General features: G+C 29.2%; 2 protein-coding genes and 1 pseudogene across 7 annotated transcripts; 2 read left to right on the top strand and 1 right to left on the bottom strand.

Annotated features, from left to right (window-relative positions):
* Positions 1-686: 686 nt before the first annotated feature.
* Positions 687-20,001, top strand: LOC145742197 (CLIP-associating protein 1-B-like). 6 transcript variants are annotated; one of them, XM_082559979.1, is made up of 40 exons: positions 687-831; positions 1,003-1,143; positions 1,388-1,466; positions 1,757-1,860; positions 2,003-2,170; positions 4,660-4,757; positions 5,212-5,285; positions 5,378-5,530; positions 5,687-5,761; positions 6,196-6,347; positions 6,476-6,621; positions 6,699-6,834; positions 7,063-7,193; positions 8,672-8,749; positions 8,948-9,036; positions 9,198-9,261; positions 9,347-9,399; positions 9,482-9,619; positions 10,402-10,515; positions 10,781-11,278; positions 12,138-12,251; positions 12,744-12,968; positions 14,051-14,134; positions 14,640-14,734; positions 14,840-14,952; positions 15,153-15,293; positions 15,401-15,464; positions 15,999-16,162; positions 16,257-16,335; positions 16,514-16,657; positions 16,870-17,013; positions 17,120-17,223; positions 17,312-17,447; positions 17,574-17,687; positions 17,758-17,881; positions 17,992-18,206; positions 18,346-18,474; positions 18,588-18,794; positions 18,920-19,039; positions 19,111-20,001. In XM_082559979.1, exons 1-40 carry the CDS (start codon positions 793-795, stop codon positions 19,159-19,161), a joined length of 5,097 nt encoding a protein of 1,698 aa, XP_082416105.1. In that variant the 5' UTR covers positions 687-792; the 3' UTR covers positions 19,162-20,001. The 6 variants fall into 6 exon arrangements, with proteins under 6 accessions (XP_082416105.1, XP_082416109.1, XP_082416106.1 ...); XM_082559983.1 differs by lacking the exon at positions 10,781-11,278 and adding an exon at positions 11,556-11,579; XM_082559980.1 differs by lacking the exon at positions 14,051-14,134.
* Positions 20,002-20,613: 612 nt separating this feature from the next.
* LOC145742311 (uncharacterized) lies at positions 20,614-21,309 on the top strand (annotated as a pseudogene).
* A 3,012-nt stretch (positions 21,310-24,321) lies between these two features.
* Positions 24,322-25,091, bottom strand: LOC145742312 (uncharacterized). Its single transcript, XM_082560094.1, has 2 exons — positions 24,672-25,091; positions 24,322-24,486 (listed from the first exon to the last, which is right to left on the bottom strand). Exons 1-2 carry the CDS (start codon positions 25,089-25,091, stop codon positions 24,322-24,324), a joined length of 585 nt encoding a protein of 194 aa, XP_082416220.1.
* Between the last annotated feature and the right edge of the window lie 969 nt (positions 25,092-26,060).

Genomic DNA, 26,060 nt, shown 5'->3' on the forward strand with positions numbered 1-26,060 from the left:
TCTGTATGTGTTTTTTTTTATTTCGGGCTACTTAACCACAATTGGTGTTAAGAGACCATCTAACATTTTGATTGTAAGACATTACTTTTTTATTTTGAAAAAACTTTTAAATAAGCAGTTATCGCATATAACATGATTTTAAGTAAAAATAAGAATAGGAACGAAACATTTTTAAATATTTTGTTTAGTGTTTTATAAACAGTTGATTTTAACAAAATTTTTGAGTATTTTTGACAAAAAACGACAATTTTTTAAATAAAAGCATTACTAGGTGGCGTTAGTTAGTCAATGTATGGTGAATTGAATTTGCGCGACAGGTTTTAAGTCTCGGCGATATTGATCTTTTGTATTAGCTTTGCAATTTTACAGTTTTTTGTGTTATTTAGAGGTAAAAGTAAAGTCTTATTGCAGTTGCAACTTTATAATAACTAACAGTCAATATGCCCGTAAAGTACATGCCAAGCCGGACATGATAAAAACATCAGAAAATGTTATCTAGTTTTTTTATTCTGATTGGCTATTAATTTGTAGTGCTATTACTGTATTATAAAAATATTACTGAATCTATACAGTATAATAAGTAATTAGAGTTAATACTTATTTTAGTGTTTAAACTTATGTAAACTTCTGTAGTTAATTAAAATTTTATTGATTTACGGACATTTTTAAGTTTTTTTTTCAGCAGATTAGAAATTTGGTTTGCAATTTTTAAACAATGTTAATAGTTCAAGAATATGCATAACTGAAAAAGCTTGACTGAAAATTATAAAAACAAACTACAAAATAGTCAATATGGATCAAGATAATGCACTGTTATTAGTTCGAGAGCAGGTAAATATCATAATTTTTATTTTTTAACAGTTAAATAAGTAAAATTTCCACCCTTAGTACCAAATATACGTGATTGATTTACCACTGTTGTTGCTATATGGTATGCATAAAGTCAGTTTACTGAAATTTATTATGTTATGATATTCACAAGTTTACATTTTTTGTTTTAAGGACATGCGAAAGCGCATGAACGGAGGTCAAGAATTGATTGAATATCTTAGTTCAGATGGCGGGGATATTCAGTACTGGTCAAATGTGGATAAAATTATTGACTCACTGTGTGCATATTGGGTTAGCTCCAGCAACTATAAGGTGATGATAACAAGTATTTATTTATGGTTGTTGCTAGATTATACAATTACATAAGGTGTTGATAGATTAAAGTCCTAATTACTATTTAAAAAGCTGTTGTACTAATCTAATATATCCTTGGTTTAAATATTTAGTAGACCTTTTTCATTCTACCTACAACATTTTTTGCCTAAAAAAATTATTTCATTAGAGTTTTTTTTCTACAACTTTTGTGACAAATGATTAATAATTTTTTATATCTTAGGTTGCTTTATTGGGACTTGACATTTTAAGCTTATTAGTAGAACGCCTGCAACGTGACTTCCAACCTTATTATAATTTAAGTAAGAAAAAAAATTTTAAATAAAAAAATTGGAAGCTATGTTAAATTTTGTTATTGTATTTTGTAAATGGTAGATAACGAATTCTTAAGTTAGAAATTGAATTATGGATTCTTGGTAAACTGTCAAATGTAGGAAGTGCTTGTAATTAATTACTTTTTATATTTTTGATGTTTTTCTAAAGTGTTTCAGTATTCTTTTAGTTTATTTGCTTTTAAATATTTTTTTTGTAAAGAGGGTGTTTAAGAAACTAAAGGCGCTAAGGTTGCTTTTAAATAATTTTTTTTGTAAAGTACAAACTTCACTTGTGGATCGACTGGGAGATCAGAAAGATCAGGTCAGAGACGCAAGCATTACTCTTCTTACCAACATCATGGATGTAGCAGCATCACCTCAAGTAAAAAGTTTCTATAAAAATTTCGCTATATTTTCTTACTAGCCATTGTAAAAATTTCTACAATCTGATTGTGGTACTTATAAGGCAAAATATATATACGAGTAAATCCAATTTTTTATTTATCGATTATAATATTTTTTAGTATTTATTTGAGAGATTATCAACATCCTTTACCCACAAAGTATGGAGGGTACGGGAAGGATTATGTCGTCTTTTAGTTGCCACAATTAACCGATTTGGAGCTAAATCCTTGTATTTAAGCAAGTTGCTACCGCATGTTTGTAAACTGATCAGCGATCAGAATGCACAGGTATGTTAAAAAAAGTTTGTTACAGCGTAATATGTATTTAAAAATTGGTTGAGTTTTATATGCAATTAACAAAAGGACAGCTTGATTTACATTCATTCTTAGCTTAAATACCTATAGTATAGTTTAAAAAACTATTTTTTATAATTGAGCTGTCAAGTTTTTCTCTTTTAAAAATTGTAAACAAACTTAATGATTAAATTAAAGCTGGTTTAATTGGCATTGTTTTTTTTTATAATTAATCTCATTGTAATCATGGTTTCTATACTTATTATTATGTGGTCATGCTTTTAGTAATTGACTTGGAGTTTAGAAAGTTCTTTGCATGAGATTAATAATTATAGGGTACAAAATAAAACAATAACATTGCCATAACAGGAATACTCACATTACTATGTGTTTTAAATTGAACAGCATATACCATACCAAATATGTACATAAATAAAAACACATTTTTTTTAATAAAAAATTTGTGTTTTTTTTTTCGATATTTAAACATATTGCATTGCCTTTTACAATGCGACAGGATAAATGGCTGGCCTACCTTATAAATAATTCAAGTTAACACAAACCTTAGCACCCTTTGTTTCTTAAACACACCTTTTTTAATTTAAATAATATGAAAAATGTTGCTTTTATGCTCATTTTCTATCACATAAATAGAATAACAATATTTGATTTTAAATAATATTTTTTGATTCTGTTAATATGTTTTAAATTGTGTTGTTAAAAAAAATTAAAACCTAAATTTAAAAAATTTTAAATGGAAAAAGAAAAGAGATTTAACCTTCAGTACTTTTCTACTGATAATTTTGTTGTTTTAAATAAAGTTAAATGAGGATTTTAACTTTCTTATATATTAATTTGTTGTATAATGTAATTTCTATATTTATAATGTTAAGTTGTATATATACTAGTAATTATTGGCTTGTAAGTCATAAAACCTAATACTATAGATAGATTTAAATTGATTGTTATTGCCAGATGGGCTTGTTAGTTTCAAATAATGAAATAATCTGGAGCAGTAATAATAGTTTGTTTAAATTTTAATCACAAATAAAATACCTTATTAAAAGGCTGGCGCTAAGTAGCATTGTGCTTTTGTGTCTGGATTTTTTATCCTTTTCATATCTTGACAATGGGTTTTGTGTGATTGTTTGCTACTTTGGAATATTTTCGCCTACTTTACCACTTTATTATTCCACAACAATGGTGTTAATAAACTCTTTATAATGTTATTTTTTATATGCCGACCCCTCTTTTTGTGTGTATGTTGCACTTGCCAATGTAGCAAATGTTGGCATCGCATATTTAGCGATCATAAAATATTTATTAAAAAATCAATAAAAATATCACGCTCTATTTTATTTGCTGGTTGCATCACTGTAAATAAAGTTTAAAAGCTCTTATTCTAAACTTCATAAAAATTATACTAATTTTAATATGAAAAATATTTTATTACACATATGCATTTAATGTAAATTATGACTCAAGATTGCATAATGAATTATTCAAGGCTAAATATTATTTTTTTGGGTAAATCTGTCAATGTGCTTGTTATATAACTCATTGTAAGCAATATGTATTAAGATTAAAATATCTCAATGTTCGTTTCCTGTTCATACAAAATAGTTTCAAAAATCACAAATTGTTGGTAACAAAAATGTGAAAACTGATATCTACCAATATGTGGATACAGTAGTGAATGGAGTTAACAAACATTCACATTCACTTTGACTGTTTGATGTCAAACTTGCCAGTGTATTCTCTCATGGGAATGCTAATGTCAGCTTTAACAATAAACCGTGCGTATGGTCTGTAGGCTTTGTGGTCTATATTAAACAAGGTTTTGACAGTAAATCTTTATCAAGTGTTTTTTCCATAGTTCAATGCAAAAGGCAGGCAAATCATTCAATTTTGTTATGAAAATACCAGTTATTGGGGACTTTTGGTTATGATGTCTTTCAAGTTTGACTTGAATTTGACTTTTTGTGACTCTAAGAATATAATAATAAATGTTTAGTCAATAGGGTTTAGTATGAGAAATATGTGGGTTAAGTTGAAATTACTGTTATTTCTGTGCCAATAATTTTTTGGTATTGGCAATGTTGTTTGTTGTTTTTCATACTTAGGTTACATGTTTATATTTTGTCATATTTAGATTACTTACTTTACACAAACCTTTAAATTAAAGAAGTTTTTTTAAAAAAATTTTAGAAGTTCAGTTAACACTTATTGAATTACTGAAAAAATCCAACCGATATTTACTATTAATCTCTTGACTCAGCCAATATACATGTTTATATTTTGTCATATTTAGATTACTTACTTTACACAAACCTTTAAATTAAAGAAGTTTTTTTAAAAAAATTTTAGAAGTTCAGTTAACACTTATTGAATTACTGAAAAAATCCAACCGATATTTACTATTAATCTCTTGACTCAGCCAATATATTTAAAGTTTATTCAACCTATTTACTTTTCAACTTTAGGTTAGAGAAGTGGCAATGTCCACAGTTGTGGAGATTTATCGGCATGTCGGTGAACGAGTGCGTCAAGATCTCGCTAAAAAAGGAATTCCATCGTCGAGGTACTTGTTTATTTTTCAAGTGTGTGTAACCTAAAATTAAGGTTTAGTAAATTTACGATTAATGTTTTCCCAAATATTTACACACTACGCTACATACATGTGATTGTGGTCACGCTATATTAGTTTTCGAACTGCTATTATATTTGTGTTGTGTTTATATCATAATTTATCAAGCATTTGTTAAAACTTTAAATTATTGGATTTAAAATGTGTATGAATTTTTTTCTGCCTATTATTTTGATCTAAAAACAAATTAATAACTGAACTGTGAAATGTGACAGATGTCGTGGTTTTATGCTTATCATAATGACCTGGTAATGCTTATTATAGTGACCTTATGTCATTTTTATTTTGCGTAATTAAATCATGATCATTTTTGTGATTTTTAAATATATCTGTTGTGACAAGTTTAATAATACTATGAGTCAACAATTGTATTTTTTAATTATTTTAGGCTTGCTGTTTTAAATGCAAAATTTGATGAAGTATATCAATCTGGAGATATGGTTGCAATGGCTTCGGACAATGGTAATTCAACTATACAACAATCATTTAATATAATGTGAAAAATAAATATTTGGAAAAGAGTTATTAAAAAAAAATGAATTATTTTTTATTAGGATCAGTCGCAAGCTCAACAGGAAGTTTTGATTCAATTGATTCTGGATCTGGAGGACTGATGCGACCTCCTCTCTCTAATGTTGTTGTCAATAGCAACAACAACAAGGTTGTTAGAGGATCCACGTCATCTTCAACAAACATTGACGGAATCGGTAAACATTTTCAGTGAAAAAAAATTTAAAGCGTCTTATACCTTTTTGGGTTGTTAACGAAAAGATGTTAATTATATAAGTGCCTCATTACTATAATAGGATGAAATTGACATGAAATTTTAATGTAAATTAATATTTAAAAATATTGATATTTAGGTTCATCTAAATTAACTCAACGAAGTCAAACGCGAGAATCAAAAACTCTTCCATTTGTTACAAGAAATAATGCAGGTGAGGTTTAAGTTAATTTTTTTAACCTTTGAAGAATTGTTAATTAAAACTGAAATACAGCGGGGATTAAAAAAATTTTTTTTGTTGTTAGCTGTTTATTTTGCAAAGCATTTAATGTGCCAAATCATTTTATTGATTTCTTAGTTTTTTTTATTCAGTAATTTGAAAACTAATTGGCATATTCTCAATTGACGTTTACATGTTGTAATCAATATTAATAGGCAATCAATAGTTTTATATTGTTATGTGTATTTTGCAAAACCAACTTTTGCTCTCTTTAACTAAAATTGACTTTTTTGTTAATATAAAGAATCTTGTTTTTAATAGAAATATGTTTTAAAATAAAAATATATAGGTATAAACATAATCTATTACAAAATTAAATATAGGTCCAAACATGAAAATTAAATTTTTTTTTATTTATTTTTTTTTAGGAGCACTTGATGAAGAGTCATTCTCCAAGGATTTTGACTCTAACCTCCCTACAGTTAGATTGTTTGGTGCAAAAGATCTTGAGGAGCAGATCTCTCGCATTCGCACCATCATCTCGGATGAAAGAAAGGATTGGGAAGAAAGAACAAAAATGGTAAAAATTTATATTAGCAGTTTTATTTCTATATCATTTTACTTACTAAAGTTAATTTTAATTTTTTTTTTAAATTAATATCTGTTATTATTTTTTATTGCAATATTTAATTTTCCATTCTGATATAGTTAAAAACCTTGAGGGCCATCATTGTAGCAGGTGGTACAGAATACGACACATTTTTCCAACATTTAAGAGTATTAGAACCAGCTCTTCAATTAAATGCAAAAGATTTGAGATCACAAGTTGTTCGTGAAACCTGCATCACTATTGGGTAAGAATAATGCTATTTAAAAATAAATTATTTTATAAATGTTTAATTTTTTAAAATTCTAATTAATTTGTTTTTAGGTTTTTGTCATTTAAGTTAAAAGATCAATTTGACCACACTGCAGTATTCCTTCTTCCTACTTTATGTTGTTTAATTTCAAATTCTGCTAAAATAATGTCGTCATCTGGTATTCTGTGTATTCGAACTATCCTTAAAGTAAGTACAAAATATGTCAAAATGTGCTTTATGTTTAAAAAGTTTTGTTAATATTTAAAAATAACCCTTCGCTGCATTCTTAGAAAAACTTTAATTGCATTTTTATTAGAAACAAAAATTTAGAATATTAAAGTTTACTGCCATACAAAAGTAACTGTTTAAAAATTTATTGTTATTTAGTTATTTTTTAAAATATTTTTTTTGTAAAAATGATTTTTCAAATTTTAGCATTCACACGTCCATCGTCTAATTCCACTGATAGCAGGTTACTGTTCGTCCAAAACTAACTCAATTCGTCGTAATTCGCTCGCTTTTATCGATGTAATTTTTCAAAATTGGAGCACACACATATTAGAAAGGTAATTTATAATTAGTAACTTTTAATTACTAATTTGTATTTTGGTTTATAAATTTTTAAATGAGCTAAGTTGGGAGATTAAGTTAACAATAATCTTGTTATTAATTAGAAAAGGCTTAGTAAGATTATATCCAAAAATTATAATAGCCTTAGTGTAATACGTAGAGATTAAAAAGCTACAAATCTTATTTTTATTACATTTGAAATAATAGAAAACTTTATATTTAAAAGTCGCCAACAATGTGGTGTTTATAATGAAAGGTTGTCGTTATCACATTGTTGTTATTTGTCCATGTTAATATCCACTGTTGACATAACAAGTATCAATTGTTAGTAAAAGCGTTCTGTTACATAAAGTTTAATATATCATTAAAAAGAACATAGTAGGCTATATATACGAAATGAAATTTTATCAATAATCCAATTTTGTAAATATTCTGTAGATGGTTGTCACAAGTTAAAAATGAATAGTAATTGTTTTTTTTGATTTATACACTTAGTTTGATATTTTTTACTAAGTTTACACATTGGTTCATTTATATGCTGTGCTTCTTACCCATCTTACAAATGTTATTGAGTATTAGACACATAGCAACACTGATACTATGTTGTTAACAGTATTACAATGTGCCCGTATTGAATGGGCAGGTAGATAATAGCTCAACTATTTGAGTATCACTTTTGACACTTTTGACCTTACTATCAAATTATACGTTTCCTCTGTTACATCTCACAAAGAAACTGCTTTGGCCCTCATAATACAACTTTGTTTACTAAGCATGGTACCCACAATGGGATCTGATAACACTGAAATGTGAAAATGTAATGGTGTACCTCGCTTTTTAAATCACATTTTACAGCATTGTGTGTGGTTTCGTAAACTGGTACCAAGTGTTTGTGGAGCTGTTAATATTTTACTATATTAAGTGCAGAGTAAACCAAACTAATATAATAACGATACTCTGTAGATATGGTACAGTAAATGCTAGCTAGCATTGGGATTTTGTTGTAAGTTTCAAAAGTTATCGTGAGCTGAAAAAAGAATAGAAATAAAATTTGATATAAAATTCATAAAGTTTAGTATATAGTTATGTAATTTAACTTGACGTTTCATTGCAGCACTTATAGCTAAGTTATACACTTAACTTTAACACTTGGCTTAGAAAACTGATAACATCAAGTTCTGTGTTAAATTGTTGTAAAAAATCAGTGTTTCAGGAATTATGCTTCAGGCCACAATCAGTGTTTAATATAAGCATAACTTAACCAGCATTAGTTTTAGTAGTAAAAATTTCGAATAAAAAATAAATTTAACTTAAAATTATTTTGATACTACTTTATTATTAACTAGGAAATATACTGTAAAGATTTAAATGAAAATTGTTGCTTAAGTATCAATTTATGATAAAAGAATGATAACCTGTCACAAGCTATATTTTGTGTCATGGAAGAATTATTGGATAAATTATTTCCTGGCAGATATGTCTCATCTTTAAAGGAGGTTGTGTACAAGGGAATTAATGATGCAGATTCAGAATCAAGAGAAGAAGCAAGAAAGTAAGTTATTTGGTTAAAAAAAATATTTTTTAAACTATTTTATTTTTTGTTTCAAGGTTTATAGTATTCAATGTTTTTAAATTTAATTTTATCTGTTTAATTGTTGCTTTAATAGAAATTAATTGGGCATTTTATGTAATATCTTTTAAAAGAATGTTATTCTGTAGAAATGTTTCTATTTTTGTTTTATTTATAAAGAGCCTGGCGTGGTTTACATCAACATTTTCCCACTGAGGCCGACCAAGTTTTTAACAAATTAAATGCACAACAACAGAAACTTATTAGAGGTATGTCTATCCAAAAAAAAATCTTTTTAACATACAAGCTATATAGGCTATACACTTAAGTGTGTAAACCTATTTGAGGATCAATTTTGACACTTTTTATAGTTAACTTTTATGCAACTTTAAAACTACTCTGTGTAAAATATAAAACTTTCTTGTTGCAGGTCATGCAGTTACTGGTACAACTTCAACTGATAGCTTACCCAGAGCTGAAACTGCACCAGCCAAGTAAGACTCATCTATTTAACTCATTTTAATCAAAGTTTTTTGCAATCATTAAACTTTGTGCTTAATTTTTATTTTAATTATTTAGAAAATCTAGAACTGCAACGTCAGGATCTGGACCTAGAAGAGTATTTTCTAAAGGTAAATTTATTTGTCAACTATTTTTAAATTGAAAAAAAAATTTAACAAAATTCAAAATTAATCTGAAATAAAAATATTTTAGCCCCTCCTAGTTCTGGTTTACGATCAACTGGGATATCAAGTGGTCGATTCTTACGATCAAGGTCAGATATTGACCCAGGTGCAGCACAAAGGTCAGCAGAAAAAATGAAGGCAAGCATGAATCGAATGCAATTACCAGGTAATATTTAATTATTGAAAATTTACCGTATCAGTGATTTCTGTAAGGCTTTTTGGGCCTCGATGCAAAAAAAAAGTTAAAGATTGCATTTATTTAAAGCAGTGTTTATGACTATAACAATTGGATTTATAAATGTATTATGCATTGTTCAATTTTATTTTATTGCTTGACTTGGACTTGCAAATAGCCTCCTATGGTTCTGATGCTAACATTAACCTTATACAAAACAAATACCGACTTTTATTTCCTAAAATAAATCGAGGTACTGGTATTCCAAAGAGAAATGTTAGCGACCTAGGAGGTTATTGTTCTGATAATGAAGCTGGTAAGTTAAATGTGATCAGGAATGACATATTTATGTTATGTAAAAAAAGTTTATTGTTCGAAATTGTAAAAAATAATTTTACTGTTTTAGTGGCAAGTGCACTTTATTATCATGTGTCTGTCTAAGTTTTTTGGTTCTTTTTTGTATGGTTTATGTTATTCTAATAGGTTTATGTATAAAAATTAATATATTATTGCTACTGTCATGCACAATGGCTTGTTTAGATTTAGAATGTTTTTTATTTAAATATATTGATAGACCTACTATATATATGTTAAGTAAAGTTAATTTTTAAAGAAGTGTTGTAGCTTATTAAGTGTTTTGTTCTATAATGTTAAATGTTTGGTGTGGCTTAGTTTTAAAACATCCAAAACAATGAATGCTATTGCATTGTGCTCTGAAAATGTGATGTTTTTTATTTTTGTTTTGTGTAAAAACTTTCGATTACATTTTTTAGGTCGAGTAAGGGTAAGACCAACCTCCACTGCATCAAGGACTTCAATGGGAACAAATATTAAACAAAATAACAAGGACAGGGGAAGGGATACTCAAAGACCTGCAGTTTCACAACGTAAGTGTTTGGTTTAAACTTAATTAAAAAATTCATTTTATTTTTCAATTTATTTATTTTGTTGTTTTTATTTTTATATGAGGTTTAAATTTTTAACGAATAATAACTTTTTTTTTATTTATTTTTGTTTTCAATTTAATTGCTAAAATTTTTTATTATAATTCTTGGTAACATTACACAACTTTTTTTTAACAAAATCTTATTATTCATTGACAAACAAAAAAACAAATTATTCTTTAAATTTTTTCTCAAATAAATAACCTAGTCAATCAAAGACCCCAATCGGCAAATCCTTCACCCAGCAGAAAACCTCCTCTTCGTGTTCCCCACCCCCTATTCTATTCCTCCAAATCCCTTCCCAGAAGTACTAAACTTAATCCCAAAAAGCCAAGATCTGTATCTAAACTGGCAGTAGCAGATTTTCCAAGTTCCAGTAAACCAAAAACTTGCCCAAATTCAGAAGACATTTTTCAAATGGATGATATCGAAAATTCTAAGGAAATTGTAAATATTTCGAATGATGAGATGCTTTCGAATGAAGAGTTTTTAAACTCCTACGACATTGACTACGAAAAATTTCTGAAAATCAGCAAAAAACAAAATTTTTTTCATCAATTTTCACATCTCTCTGAATTTACTAAAAAGAGTTCGTTTTCCACTCCTAATTCTCCTCTTTTATCTCGATCTCGACCCAAGGTTCTGCTTGAGCGACCTTCGTCTCCTTATATCAATATCTCGGATCTAATTTTTTCCAAATCTTCAAGTTGGTTTTTCTTTCCCATTCTTTTTTCATTGATATGAGCTTGCTTTCTTTTTATAAGCTTCATCACATTTCATTTCTCGATATATATATTATATACACTTTATTGTTTATGATATCACAAAGCATTACATATATCAGGGACAGTCTTTAAAGAATGCCAGCATTGCTAGGGTGTCTTGGCAATTAAAAATTCATGAATGCATTAACTGTTATGTATTTAATAATAACACCTAAAGGCATTTTAACATCATTAATTTTCATTTTTTAATGCAATCAGGATCAATTTCGGCTACAAGATTGGGTAAGAAGGATGCAGTGTTGCCAGTTTTATTGATATTTGTAACAAAATCTTACACATTTCGAATTTTTGACAACACTGATTTTAAAAAATTGTTTTTCCTTTTAAATTAGTTTAAAAAATACATAATAGCTGTGTAACTTAGGTTTTCTTTTTTCTATTCAATTTTAAAACAAACTTAACCAGTAATCAATAAATATAGATTAAAAATAATTGGATTGTAATGCACTACTTAACTTTGAAATAAGATTAACTTGTTTGTTTTTTCACTGTGTGTTACAATCACTTGAAGCATGTAACTATTTAAGGCTTTTGTTTAATTGAATATTTAACTTTAAATTGTCACAAGTGCATGTCAACTAAATATAAAGCTTGAAAAGTTAACACTTATTTAAACTAAACTGTATAACAGCTAGGGGCATTTAATTATAAGTTAATAAGGGAATATCTTAAACTAAATAATGCATTTAAATTATCATTGCATTTTTAATGATAGTTATAAATGTTGTGGATATCTAAAATAATTTAAATTTTTTTTTAAAAGTAAATTTTAATTTTTAGCTGGCAGTCGATCAAATTCACCAAATTCCCACCGACAATATGGCCTGAGTAGAACGCCACGCCGATTCGAACCAAAAACACCAACTTCGAACCACAAAACACCATCCACTTCTGGTAACTTTTTATTCAAAATTAAAAAAAAGATGTGGTTATTGATTTTTTTTGTTAAGTTTGAAAGTTTAAGTGTTTATTTTGTTGTGTAATATAAGCAATTCTAATTAATGGTTTTTGTTGTTTTAAACAATATTGATTGTTTTTATTGGTTCCGGTATTTATATCCAAATGGCATGGTTAATGGTGATTGCATGGTTAACCTTTTTTGATTAAGTAGATCAAAATTGACCGCAAGATTATTGTTTTATGATTTTAATTAATCAAAAAGTGTATTATTAGATATTTAGACGAATATTTGCTCACACATTTCAAAAAAGTTTTTAAATATAACTTTTTTAACTGGTGGAAACATTTAAATTTGGCTTGTCAAACTCAAGTTTTAGAAGTTTGATTTATTTTATTTTTAGAATTTTACTCTTTTACTATTTGTAATTTAATTGATTTTGTGCATGACAAGAAATAAGGTAGTTTTAATCGGATGTTGTAATGTAGAATACGATCGTGTTTTACTTGGCGGAGAAACACCTATCAGGTACCCCCCTTCTCGCACCCCACCCTCTTCACCCACCCCCACTCGCCGATCCCGCATCCCAGTTTCCACCTCAAGAACTGGGTCAAGAGTGGGGTCACGAGTAGGTTCCAGGGTCGGGTCAAGGGTGGGGTCACCCACAGGTAGTCGTGGGGGCTCACGAAGCACAAGTCCCCAGCGTTATCGAGGTAAGACCCCCTTCTGGGTTTCTGTTTTGTCTCGCATGAATCGATGTTGCATGATAAAAATAATTGAAGACATTTTGGTTATGTTTCTATAATTCCACTGGTATTCTTCTACAGATATGTTTATGTTGTATGTTCAAGGCCTTCAGTTTAATTTCATGGTTCTCAAAAGTGTTTAACTATTTAAGCATGCCTAAAAAACAACTCGCTTTAATTCCAGTTGTAAATGAGACTGATAATATTCCCGTAACAAGAGAACGTCGCATGACGCTTCCCTGCACCCCTATCTACACCCCCAATAAGCCCCGACACCATTCCTCACCCACTTACCCAATTTATAAAAAATCCCCTGAGACGTCGCCGACAACTAGGGGCGATGGGTTTCTAATGGAGGTGTTTTTGCGTCTCCAATATCATTCAAAGGCAAACGATTTAAACGTTAATCGACAGTATATGAGGAGAGGTAAACAGTAGAAAAAAACATAGCAATTGCCACTCCATTATTGCTAAAAAAAGAGAGCTTCTAGAAATTTCTCTGCAGTTTTCTGTCATTGGGTGGTAGATCAGTTTTTTACATTGCCATGTGAACCTACTGGCAGTTGTATAATTAGCAAGCTAAATTTGTTGTCAATAGACAGTATTAATTAGCACTCATAACCTTAGCAAAATGCATATAAGCGCTAACTGTTATTATCATGCAAGCTAACACCTCTAATGCAAACATTGTCTTTTAACAAGGTTACTCTTTTCTTCTTTGGTATTTTGGTATAAAATATACCTTTGTTTCTTGAAAACTATAAATGCATGTTTCTCTATTAACTTCATCAAATGGTGTTGCATGAAGTTGTCATCTATCTTCTTGGATGTTGGGTATAATATGCTGGCCGACCATTCTATTTTATGGAAATGTTTTGTGTTACATAATTTTTGTACTTGTGCAATTTTGTCCAAGATGAAATTAATGGATTTAACAAAAATTTGTTAAAATATTTACAACGAAACATCCAGTATCAACAACATTACTTGTTTTAAGGCAGTTTTGGTTTACGGAACTTTTGGTATAAAAATTCAAAAATTTTTTATAGTTTCTCGTATTCCTCGTACTGACCCGCTACCACGGACACGAAGTCGTGTGACCTCGGCAATAAGCAGCCGTGACTCGAGTCCAGGTTGGTTACAAGTCTGCCTCTGTTATAGAGCAATAAACACTAGTTGGTGTAAAAATTGGTGTTTGTTATCAGTCTGGTGCATTTAACTGTTCCTCAAAAATTGGTTAAAATGGTTTATTTATGTTGGTAAAAGGGGGAATATTTATTTGGGAAAATTAATAAACTTTTGTTTTTATTTATTTTAATTTATCATTAAATCAAACATACATATTAATTTATTTAAGATATTATAAAATTCATTTACTTAAAATTTTTTTTGTCAATTTTAGTTTTGCATGTTTTAGATAATTTGCTTACAACGCAATTATTTGTGTGAAATAGTTAATTAGATTATCACTGTAGTTTCTTAGTAATATTTGTTTGGCAAATAAATCAGCTAATGTTTGCAGTACAAAAATATTGGTAAGGTTAACAGTAAAATTTTTATTAAAATTAAAAAAAAATCAAATTTTTTGAAGGATGAATTTTTTAATCACCATTTTAAATGATTTTCATTTAAATTAAGGTCGGTCACAGTCAAGTGTATCAAACCAAGGTTTGCCGCCAATGAGAGTCTTGCCAAAGGGAAAAGAAGGAGAACAAGCTATATCTGATGCATTGGTATGTTTAAATATAAAATTGATTGTCAGTTTGCCCTATTTGATTAGGTTTTTTTAAAAAGTTAGTTTTTCTATGAAAAAAGTTTATTGATTCTGTTTTTTTTAGTCACGAAACTTCCGAAGAGATGAGGTTGATTACGGGATGTCAGATAATGACGAGGAGATGTCAGACACTTCCAGTGTTTGTTCCGATCGATCTTCCTCCTATACTTCATCGAGGTACAAAAATAAAAAAAAATATTAATAAATAAAGAAAATTTTTGTTTTTAAATATTAATAAATAAAGAATTTTACCTTTTAGCCTATTCTTGTTTGATAACACAGTTTTAATTTTTGATTAATTTAAGTACTTTTAGATTTAAATTTTCTTAATTAACTTACCAAATTGTTTCTGAAAGTTTAAAAATTATTTTTTTTAGGGCTGCCAAAAAACGACAACAACTTCCACACACCGAAGATATTGTTGATATCATTCACTTATGTCAAAGTTCAGCTTGGACAGATAGAAAGGAGGGGTTAACTTGTCTTCATGCTGTGATTCTAAAACAAAAAGATTTTACGTAAGTAAAAAGTAAATTTTCAAATAAATTAATTTAATTAGGACTTAAAGGCTATTTGTTGCCTTAAAATGATGCCTTTGGTTATTTAAATCTTTAAAATTTTTCAGGCGCTTACAGCTTAAAAAAGTTCTGGAAATTTTTAATCGGTTGTTTGCAGACCCGCATGGCAAGGTAAACTAACAATTCTAAAAATATTTAGAAGTTTTTGTACATTACCTTTGACAAATAAGGTCTTTATTAAAAATGTGTTAATATCCTAAACAATGTAATCAAACAAGAAATAGTTTGATTTTTATTGTTTTAAATGTAAATAAGAATTTGGCTTTTTATTTATATTTTTTGCTATATTCTTTTTAGGGGACAAAAAGGGTAAATTTGTGTTGGTACTTTCATGTAGATTGTTAATGTCATTTACGTGTGGTCAATTAGTGTTAAACAAATATCATAATTTACTGTTTGGTCATTGTTTAATTGTCAAAACTCAATATATTTTCTTTGTAATACATATCTAGCTAACTATCAAGAGTGCTTCATATATTTAAAAATTGTAATTAAACAAAATTCATTTAACAGATTTCAAAACCATAATTCTGTTTGTTGAAAATTAATTATTATTTTTTTTTAATTTAGAAGGTTTATAACTACTACCGCAATACCTATTACCTAGGCCTATATTTTTAAATCAAATTTTTTTTTATTTTAAAGGTTTTCAGTATGTATCTTGAAATGTTACCCGACTTTATCACCAACTATAAAGACTTTATACATGATTGGATGTATGTTTTACTCACACAATTACTTAAGAAAATGGGGGCTGATCTGTTGGGTTCTGTTCAAACTAAAGTATTGAAAGCACTGCAAATAGCAAGGTAGCGAAAAATATATTTTATTATTTGAATTTTTATGTTTTAGATTTTGGTTATAAATTTTAGAATTATGTTAATGTTTTTTTTTATTTTACAGAGAGTCTTTTCCAACCGCTCTTCAGTTTAATATTTTATCTCGTTATATTGTTGACCAAACACAACGTCCAAACCTAAAAGTAAAGTGTTGTAATTTTATTATATTTTTATGCTTAACTATAAAACCAATATATTTTTATTACGGAAAATCCTTTTCATAATTGTTTGATTCTAGTCTTATATAATTTATACAAAAAATCTGTAATTTATACAAAAAATGTTAGAAGATAAAAAAAAAATTTAAATTTCTTGTTAAAGGTTAAAGTGGCCTTGCTGTATTACCTAATCGAGTTAGTTTCAATAATGGAATCAAAAGAAATTTCCAACAACGTTGACACCAGACTCGCTATATCAAGAATCATAACCTGGACTTCAGAACCTAAAAGTCCTGATGTTAGAAAAGTAAGTTAAAAAAATGTTAAACTAATTATAAATTGGAGGTATTTTTTAACATTTATTATTTTAGGTATTTTTATTTTAAGTCATTATGGTTTGAAAGGTTTTTTAATACTGGTATTGGGTTTAAAGTAATTTAAACTGTCTTGTTGTGTTAATAAAATTTAAGATTAGTAAAAAAAATATATTTTCCTGTTAACAACTATTTTTGTTATCAGTATGCTGAGGCATTAGTTGTGGCAATATTTGAGTTAAATGCTCCAATGTTTACAATGATGATCAGAGTGTTGCCAAAAACATTTCAAGATGGAGCAATGAAGGTGTTACACACTTACATGAAATCTAATGGGGAAACACAACAGGTAAAAAGCTGCACTATTATGATTTTTTTTATGATTTAAATTAGTATTTGTAATATTGTATTAAGACAGAATTATTTTTAAATTTTAACAATATTTTTTCTTATAGTCGAAATCAGATCACGGTCAAGTTGTGGGTCAGGTGGGGATATCACCCTCCTATAACACTGTTTCACCCAGTACCACTGGATCCATTGACATTATGTCACCCCGGTAAATCTTTTTTATTCTAAAAAACAGTAAAAAGTCACCCTTTTACACTAATGTTATTTTTATGTAAATTTTATATATTATCTTGTAGTGGAAGTATATCTAATCATGATTCTGAGAATATGAACCGAGAAGAAATAACTGAAAATTTCCGAGACATTACAGCCGGTATTCAGAAGTTAAGAATGGACAGTAATGCTGATATTAATGATGTTTTATCCAGAAAAGTAAGATTAATACTTTTGAATAAGTTACATTTAAAATCTTTTTCATTTATTTCAGTTTATTGAAAAAATGTTTTTTTAAATAAAAAAATACCTTTTTTTAATTGTTGTAAACAACTTTTTTTAAAGTGGTCTTACAGCTCAGATCAGTCTCCAATTCAGGGTGGAAACTTGGGGAGTTCCCCCATTTTGCCCAAAACCAACTACCAGCCTTCCTTTCAACATTTAAAAGATTCTTCAAATGTAAGTTAATGTTTTTGTAGTTTTAAATTTTTTTTTATGTTTTACTTAAACTTGATTATTTTAAATACAGATAACCACGAACAGAACGACTGAATACAACCCTAATGCTTACACAGCAAATAATGGCAAGTTTTCTCCTAAGAAGGAACATTTACGGGAGGCAATATTTGACGAGGAAGACAGTTTTAACGAAGGTGGGTTTTATTTTTATATACTCTTTGTGTAGAGATCACTCGTTTTTTCCTATTTTGGGAAATTTTTGCTGTAATTTAAATTTGTCAAAATAATGTTTTTATTTTAACAGACTTGCCATTAGAGCCATACGACAACAATGTTGCAGAAGTTGCAGAATCTTTAACCAACGACCATAACAAACACCATGCCTTGATTAAATTAACCAGAGCCCTACACACCAGTGATGCAGTGGGTGGTCTTGCTGCCTCACAAATACAGAACCAGTGGGACCAATATTTTGGAACCATTTTAACTCAGGTGTTAGACTGCATGAGAAAAGGACAAGTAAGTTACCCTTTTTTGCTTTTTTTAAAAATTTTTAAATTTTTTTTTTAAAATGATTATTAATTAAATAAAATTTTTGTTACAATTTTTTAGTTCGTAGTATCATGGGGGTTTTAAAAACATGATATTTAATTTGCAGGCGGATCTTCGTATTTCCGCATTACAAGTTCTGAAAGAAATGCTTCGTCATCACTCTGGCAGGTTTAAAAATTATGCCGAGGTCACAATTTTGCACATTCTTGAAGTTCATAAAAGTTCAGAAAAGGAGGTAAAAATTTTTTGAACCTTTAAAAAAAAAATTTATTGAAATAAATTCATTTAGATTATTTCTTAAGTTACTAATACTTTTGCATTAACATTTTTATTATTATTATTATTCAGGTTTTAAGATTTGCAGAAGAGGCTGCCGCAGCCATGTGTTGTGCTGTTCCTTTACTCTGCATCCGTGTGTTAGGACCTCTAGTGTGCGAACCCAAGGGAGAAGAGACGATCGCCAGTCTTAAAATGCTTACGAATGCCATAAATAAATGCACTAAGGATGACTTGAGTGAAAACACTGTGAGGGAGTTAGTGCCTGGTCTGCTACTGGTGAGTTTTTTTCCCTTTTTTTTGATTTTATGTTTTTTAATTATGTTTAGTAATTATTCATTAAGGTATTTTTATGCTCAGTTGGGGTTAATACATCAAACCATAATTTTTTTTTTATATTGCAGTGTTATGATAACAAGGAGAGCTCTGTTAGAAAAGCTGCAGTATTTTCACTAGTAGCTTTACACAGAGTAATTGGATTTGATGAATTGGGAAAATATTTAACATCTCTTCCTATGGGAAAGGTAAGTGTATAAAATTAAAAAGTTTTAAAATAGTTTGAGTCATATTTTTTATTTTTTTTGTTATTTTTTAGATGAAGTTGTTGCAATTATATGTTAAAAGATCACAAACCGTCGAAACATAACCTCATGTACAGAAACCCCGACTCTCGTTAATTATTTGCGCGGGAAAATTGCAAGTGTGACGCCGCGATTAAATTCATTTTTTTCCGATCTACACAAAACATGCAGTGTTCGATTTGCGGTTGGTGAAATCAAAATTCGATCAAAAAGTTACACGGCTTTTTATTGGGGCATCGTCCACATTGTTGTTGTTGATTTATCGTTGTTTTTAATACCTTATATTTCTTGCTAAATGACTCGTAGCTTCTATACTGTGTTTAAACTCTTTATTCATGCGTAAGTTATTATACTTATTGTTTGTAAGTTGCCTGGACTTTGGATTGAACAAATTAGCCTTGATCAAGTATTGAGTCCATAATTTAACTACCTGTGATTTCTTTTGCTGACTATATAGGACATAATGTTGCTTTTGACACTGGCGAATTAGCGCTTACTACTCACTTTCTTAGTTCTACTCTTCTGTTTTTTATAAAAAAAATCTGCGCGACATCGTCGAAGCTTGGTGTGTTCAATGATCATGCGTTTTTGTTCGTCACGTGATACATGACGTCACGTAATCTGTGACGTCACTTTAAGTGGAATTGGTATCAATTTTGTTATAGTTAGTATACTATGAACTCAATTTTAAAATTGTTTCTTCTTCCTAGGGGTGCTAATTTAAATCACAGTCTAGTGTATGGTACCCACTTTTTATCAACAAACTTTATCGTGTTTTATTTGTAATAAGTATTTGTAGCACACGTACTGACACTAAAAAATACAAAGTACACACTTGTGTATTGTTTTCAAATTCCGAGTTCATTGTTTTTTTGTTATTACTGTCGTCAATAAAGACAAACCTGTTTGCATTTTCAAACATTTTTTGAAAAAGCTTTAAAAGTCTAGTTTAGTATTGGAAGCTTGTTTGTGTAGAGAATATTAAAAAATTAAATTGCCGCAGAAAAAAAATTATTAAAAAATGTTTATTTTGTTTGAAATTAAAAAAAAATGTTTAAGTGGTATTACGAAAAAGGTATCTACGTTCTTCGAGAATTTAACTTGTTATATTATTATAAACTGGGTATTTTTGACTGTCTGTCACTGTTAGCTTAAAAAGGGATTGCTGAATAATATTTACCACGAGTTAATGAAAGTTTTCCGATGTTTGATGATCCATTCTTGACGCAAATTAATATCAAAACTTACTATCTGTTTGACATTTTTATTGTGTTCATTTTCAACTTTGTTTGCTTTATTGGGATTAAAGTTTGATTAGATCAGTCAATATTTATCTTAGTTTGTTGGAAAGTGTATTCAAAAAGAGCTATTCTCAAGTTATTTTTATTTTATTAAAGATTCATATTAGAGCTATGGAATATTAGTGCAAAATACTGGTATTTTAGGTTGTTAATTTTGTTGCAGTTAATAAAAGACATATTTCTAATTAAACACTTTTTTAATTTAATTGCAAAACTATGAGACTTTTACTTTTGGCAGTCGCCCTGTTGGCTATCTTTCAAAATTGTGAATCTATTCACGATGAAGATATTGAACAACAAAACATTTCTATGGAGGATTATTTAGACCAACTAACAGTAGGTCATGTTATAATAAAAGCTTACATAAGGCTTTCTTATTTCGTACTTTAATTTTTTTCCCAGGAAAGTGTGGATAATGAGTTAGATGGAAACAGTATGATGGGCCATAAACCACCCAATCGTTGGTACAGTTTGGATACGAAGGACTCCACACTTGATAAATCGAAAAACGTAACTATTTTTACATCTTAAAAACACAATCTTGTATTTGTAAGAATTTTATATTTTAGTAATGACTTTTTGTGTTAAGGATAAACTAGAACGAGACCTCGGGATAATATTGGTAAAACACTACAAGTATTTAACAAAATTGAGAGGCCAACTCAGTAAAATTATTAACAGGCATACTAGGAAGCTTGATTTGTGGCCCATTATCAAATCAAACGATGCTACAGGTAAAGTTTACATTTAAATAATTTTTTTTGTTTAAAATTTTTATGATTTTATAATTGTTTATTAGACGAAGCAGATGGCCAGCACCATAGCTTTGGTTTGGAACAGCCAGAGTGGATGAAACACTTGTTTGATGATGTTGAGTTGTATAAACTGGAGTTGGAAGAACTAAACGAATAGTTTATTCTCCCAAAATGTTTGCTTTTTTTAATATAATTTAGTTTTCTTTTTGGTAATTATTATTATACAAATTTAATAAAACTATTATAGTGTTTTTAATCAGTAAATGATCTTATATTAGTGTTTTTTTGTAGATATGCAATTTTGTAAATAAAACGCCCTGTAGGCTTTAAAACTATATAAAAAAGTAGTAGACAAAGTTATTTTTCATCAAATTTGTTAAACTATTTCGTTTATTGCTTTAAAAGATACAAGTAACAAAATAATTAAAACTAATAGTTTAAAACAGCACAGTACACCAAACGATATTAATAATTAGCTTCGGCTTGATTTACTTTTCAACGTCCGCGTCAATAACTAGGTTATTATCATTTTCGGGATTCATTTTCGTTACGTCATTGTTCATTTCCAAATCCCAGTCGTCCATATCCGTGACGTCATCTTCGACAAAAATTGGATTCGGTTTTGGTTGATCGATTTTGAACGGTTCTTCGTCCATCTCGACAGATCGTTTTACAACGTTCGAATCTTCGAGCATGACTTCGTCACCACTTCGTTTTCCGCCAGGGGAGTAACACTTGCTCCAATGTTGTCGTTTTGTTACTTCGTCCACGACCTTGTCGGCCCTCTTTGATCGTTTGCCTGGCCTGAAATAATCACTCCAGTGCTGGCGAACGTTTTTACTGGGATGCGACTCGTCATACAGATCATTTTCGAAGTCAAATTCTTCCGACGACTTTTTGCCAGATGGTCTAAAATAGTCGCTCCAATGTTGACGAGAATCGATTTGCTTTAACTTTGAACTTTTGGTGTCATCATCATTTTGCCAGTCTCCAGCGAAAAATTTACCCCGCTTTCCGCCCGGATTATAATCTTTGCTCCAGTGTTGTCGTGTTGTTAGTGGATTTGCTGTTTTCCATTCGTTTTCCGATTCGGAATCCAACCATTCTTGTAGTAATTCAGGTATCTTTTCCGGTTTGGACTGTATTTCTATGTTTGAGCTCATCTTCCCGACGCTTTCATCTAGTTTTTCGGTTTGGGCTTGTTTGTGAAAAAGTGTTAGGAGTCGTTGAATTAGGCCGAGCTCATTGTCTTGATAACCGCTCGACAGGCAAACACATGCACTTAAAATTGCGACAGTAAAAACTTGTTGAAACAACATGCCGAGGGTTTAACTTACAAGATATCTACAAAAAAAAACTAAATTGTAAATCAAATAATTCAACTCGTAAATTGCTATTGTAGCTTCTCGTTTCTGTTCTGAAATCTAAAAGTGATGTGGGGCATTAAAACCGCCGGGTTTTTATATTATTGTTGTTTAATTTGTGTCAGGTTTGACAAATGTTGCTCTGCCTAATTTAATCTCGGGTAGAATAATTTAAAATGCCAACTGTTAAAAAATCACTGATACACGATTATCGATCAATACGTCACTGAGCATTATTATTTGGCTTTGTATGAAAGGCATAAAAATACATGCCAAGTCCGAGGCTTCTTTTGAAAAGTTATATTCTAATGTTGCGTTTGCGCATCTTTTAGCATGACTAATATATAAAACATCAAATTTTAATTGGAATAAAAACACATTTATTTATTTTTTTACTAATTTGATTTTAGTGAGTCATCTAGCATTACGAAGTCAGTTTAAACGTAATTTTAAAAACAAGAACCGATATTATATTTTAAATTTGTAATAATACATCCCATAGTATAATGTTATATTATAACTTTTAAGTTAGGATTTGGTAAGTTATTTGTAAGGCGATTTGAATAGTGTAAGTGTAGGAGATTTATAAATAATTGATCTGCATTAAACCGATTTAAAATGTAAGCAATTCCTATTCGATAAATTTGTGATTTAATTTTCTATATACGTTGAATCCGTTACGTCAGTTAACATTAAATTCAGTTTTGTTTTTTATCCAGATAATCAAATAATACAATTTTATTTTGTGCTAAATATTCGCAATCTATTATAGACTGTTTGATAGATAAAGGCGGATGTTGTAATTTCATTAAAGCCTTTTTAAAATGTACTTCATTTAAAAGGCTGCTTTTTATAAATAAAATAGATAATTCTCCTTTCTTTTAAATTAAAATACTACAAAATTTGCTTATACTTATTACCATATACATACATAGAATCAATTTTTTTTTCTTTAAGCACTGCATTTATTGCTTAGCATGGCCGACTGTTTTATTATACAACATTTAGCTGCTGTTAAGTACTAGGGGTAAATTAAAACCTTGGCTTCTAATTTTTTTCTAATCAAATTTTGCCAAAGTTTTTCGCTTGGTGAATATTTCCAATAAAAAGTGACACCTTTATTGTAAATTAAATCCCCAGGGAAAAATGTGACGTCATATCTTGTTTAACATTGACGTGTATGTTGAGAATTTTTTTATGCTTATATCAATTGTTTTTAGTTGTTCGAATATTATTGCTTATTAGTTCGATCTAAACATATGTCAATCACACAAGCATCGATTGATCTAAAATATTTTTTTACTTTTACGTTATAGTATTCTATAATGTTCTTTTAAAAAAAATTTAGCAAATTTTTGTACGGTCCAATTAGATTGGGATTATTGTTACATTTTATTTAAAAAATCAACAAAATCGGTTAACATAATTGTCTATTACATTAAATTATTAAAATTTATTTTTTGCTTTAACAACAAAAAAAAACTATAGATTTAGTGACAAATAAATGTTTTCGTAACTTTCACGGCTAATGGTTAAGAATATCTCAAATTCACAATCGGTTTTATTTTTTCGTACATGGGGGTTTAGCAATTTTTGATACGGCTTGACCCTATTATTAAAGGCAAATATTTCTGTAGTTTGTATTTTTTCTATAATTTTATTATACTTTTGGGAAGAAGGTTTCTACAACTTGTATCCTTTTAGTCACTCAAGAGGTAAAACCACTAGGTATAATCTAGCGACATAATTTGGTAACGCTTTTCAATGCTGTAATGTAAATAACAAACATAATTTTTAAATTGATTTTATTCATGAAACACCGTTGACAACCTTCGAAAAAATTTCGTATCCCGCTTTTGTTCACGCGCAGACGTCATCATTTCCTCACGCAAGGTTTGAATTTTGGTTTGTAGTTCCAATGTTAGGGGGTGATTCGCTCCAAGTTCCATTTTATATTGTTTAATAATGTCCTAATATACAATTTAAATAAATTCGGTATAATGATTTAATATTTATATTGCTAAATAACATTTGGCATTGCCTTTTATTTAAAAAAAAGCTGTACGTGATTTAGTAAAAATAGCAGTTAGCTATTAAAATTTGGGTCTTCATGGCCCCATAAAAACTTTGTGTATTTTTTATCACCAAGCCTTACTAGTAAAATTGCAAGCACTTCTTCTCGTGTGTCTGCTATTAAAGGGTCGGGTATTGCCACGATTGCATCTTTGGCCGTATCTCTCATGTATTGTAAATGATCTTTATCGTTTGCGAACTGACTATGTGATGTCATCTGAGTCCAGCGCTTGATCAAAGTCATGGCCTTAATTTGTTGATTTACTCGTTTCGCTACAGACTTCGACGTTGTTTTGGGATCCGATTCCGCCTCGGTCTCGTTACTGTCACCAGGAATTGTGGCAATTTTAGCGGTTTTCCAAAGACTCTTTTTAGGTGAACTCGTCTCGGGTTTTGCACTTTCCTCTGGTTTAACTTGACTCGGTGAGCCAGCAGTGCCTTGGCCAGTTTGCGAGTTTTCAGGAACGTTTATTGTTAGAGAATTGTTTTCCGATTTTTCCATTGTGATTAAAAATGTTTATTTCTTGCTGCAGTAGTAAACGCATAAAATAATTTTTATTTCGATATATTTTACCCTTTTTCTTTTACATAAATTAATAATTGTTTTGTTTATTGGGTAACAATTGTAAGCTAGCTGGCAATAAGTTTTTTTTTTATAAAAACTGTTTACATATTCTTGATTGTAAGCAAATATATATATTTTTTATATTAAAGATCAATGTGTTTAATTTTTCACTAATACCAACATTTATAATTTAAAGTTAACATTATAAATATTAAACTAACTATGTAATCATAGGATGTAATGGAAACACCGTATTTATTTAATCAATGATGTCATAACCGTGGGAAAAATATCCTGAAAGTTAAGCTATACAGAATGGAAGTTCGTTAACGTACAATTTTTACAAAAACACAGGCAGTCCTTCAGTGCGAAAACCGCAGGCCCACAGATCTGCAGATGGTTGTAGTTTTTGTTTACAAGAGAGGGCACTATGTAAAAGATGGAGTGCTTGTGCAGAGTGGGGAGTGTTTTCATTTTTTTATTTATTATTTTTTTTATTTTTTATTGACGTCACTTATGATGACGTCATCATAAAGTTATGTTGGTACGACGATAGAATAAGGTTAACATACAACCATCTGTGATACATAAAATGTAGAAAACTACACGCAGCAGATACTGATAAATGATAATAATTTTTAGGCGGAAATGACGTCATTACCCTTGTGTGCCACATTTTTATTGCCCCATTCCTAAAGTAAATTTATTAGCATTCGAATGAAGCTAACTAGAAGTTGGCACCAAGGAGATGAAGGGGTCAACGGGAGCATTATATAACCAACTTTCAATAAATGGAAATACTTCAATAAGGTAAGTTAATTTTGTAAAAAACTAATAAAATGCTTAAAAAATTTTTTTTAAAGCAAACAAAAAGTTATAGCATAGTACTGCCAACTCAAAAACTTT

Source organism: Corella eumyota, chromosome 2 (assembly GCF_963082875.1).
Source record: "Corella eumyota chromosome 2, kaCorEumy4.1, whole genome shotgun sequence".
NCBI lineage: Eukaryota > Metazoa > Chordata > Ascidiacea > Phlebobranchia > Corellidae > Corella > Corella eumyota.

Bases quoted from the DNA above. Each gene is read 5' to 3' on its own strand.
- LOC145742197 (XM_082559979.1), top strand. From the start codon at position 793: ATGGATCAAGATAATGCACTGTTATTAGTTCGAGAGCAG. The intron at 1,467-1,756 runs GTAAGAAAAAAA...TTTTTTGTAAAG, and splicing joins CCAACCTTATTATAATTTAA to TACAAACTTCACTTGTGGAT. The intron at 16,658-16,869 runs GTAAGTTAAAAA...TTTTGTTATCAG, and splicing joins AAAGTCCTGATGTTAGAAAA to TATGCTGAGGCATTAGTTGT.
- LOC145742312 (XM_082560094.1), bottom strand. From the start codon at position 25,091: ATGGAAAAATCGGAAAACAATTCTCTAACAATAAACGTTCCTGAAAAC. The intron at 24,487-24,671 runs GTAAGGCTTGGT...ATTGTATATTAG, and splicing joins AAGTGCTTGCAATTTTACTA to GACATTATTAAACAATATAA.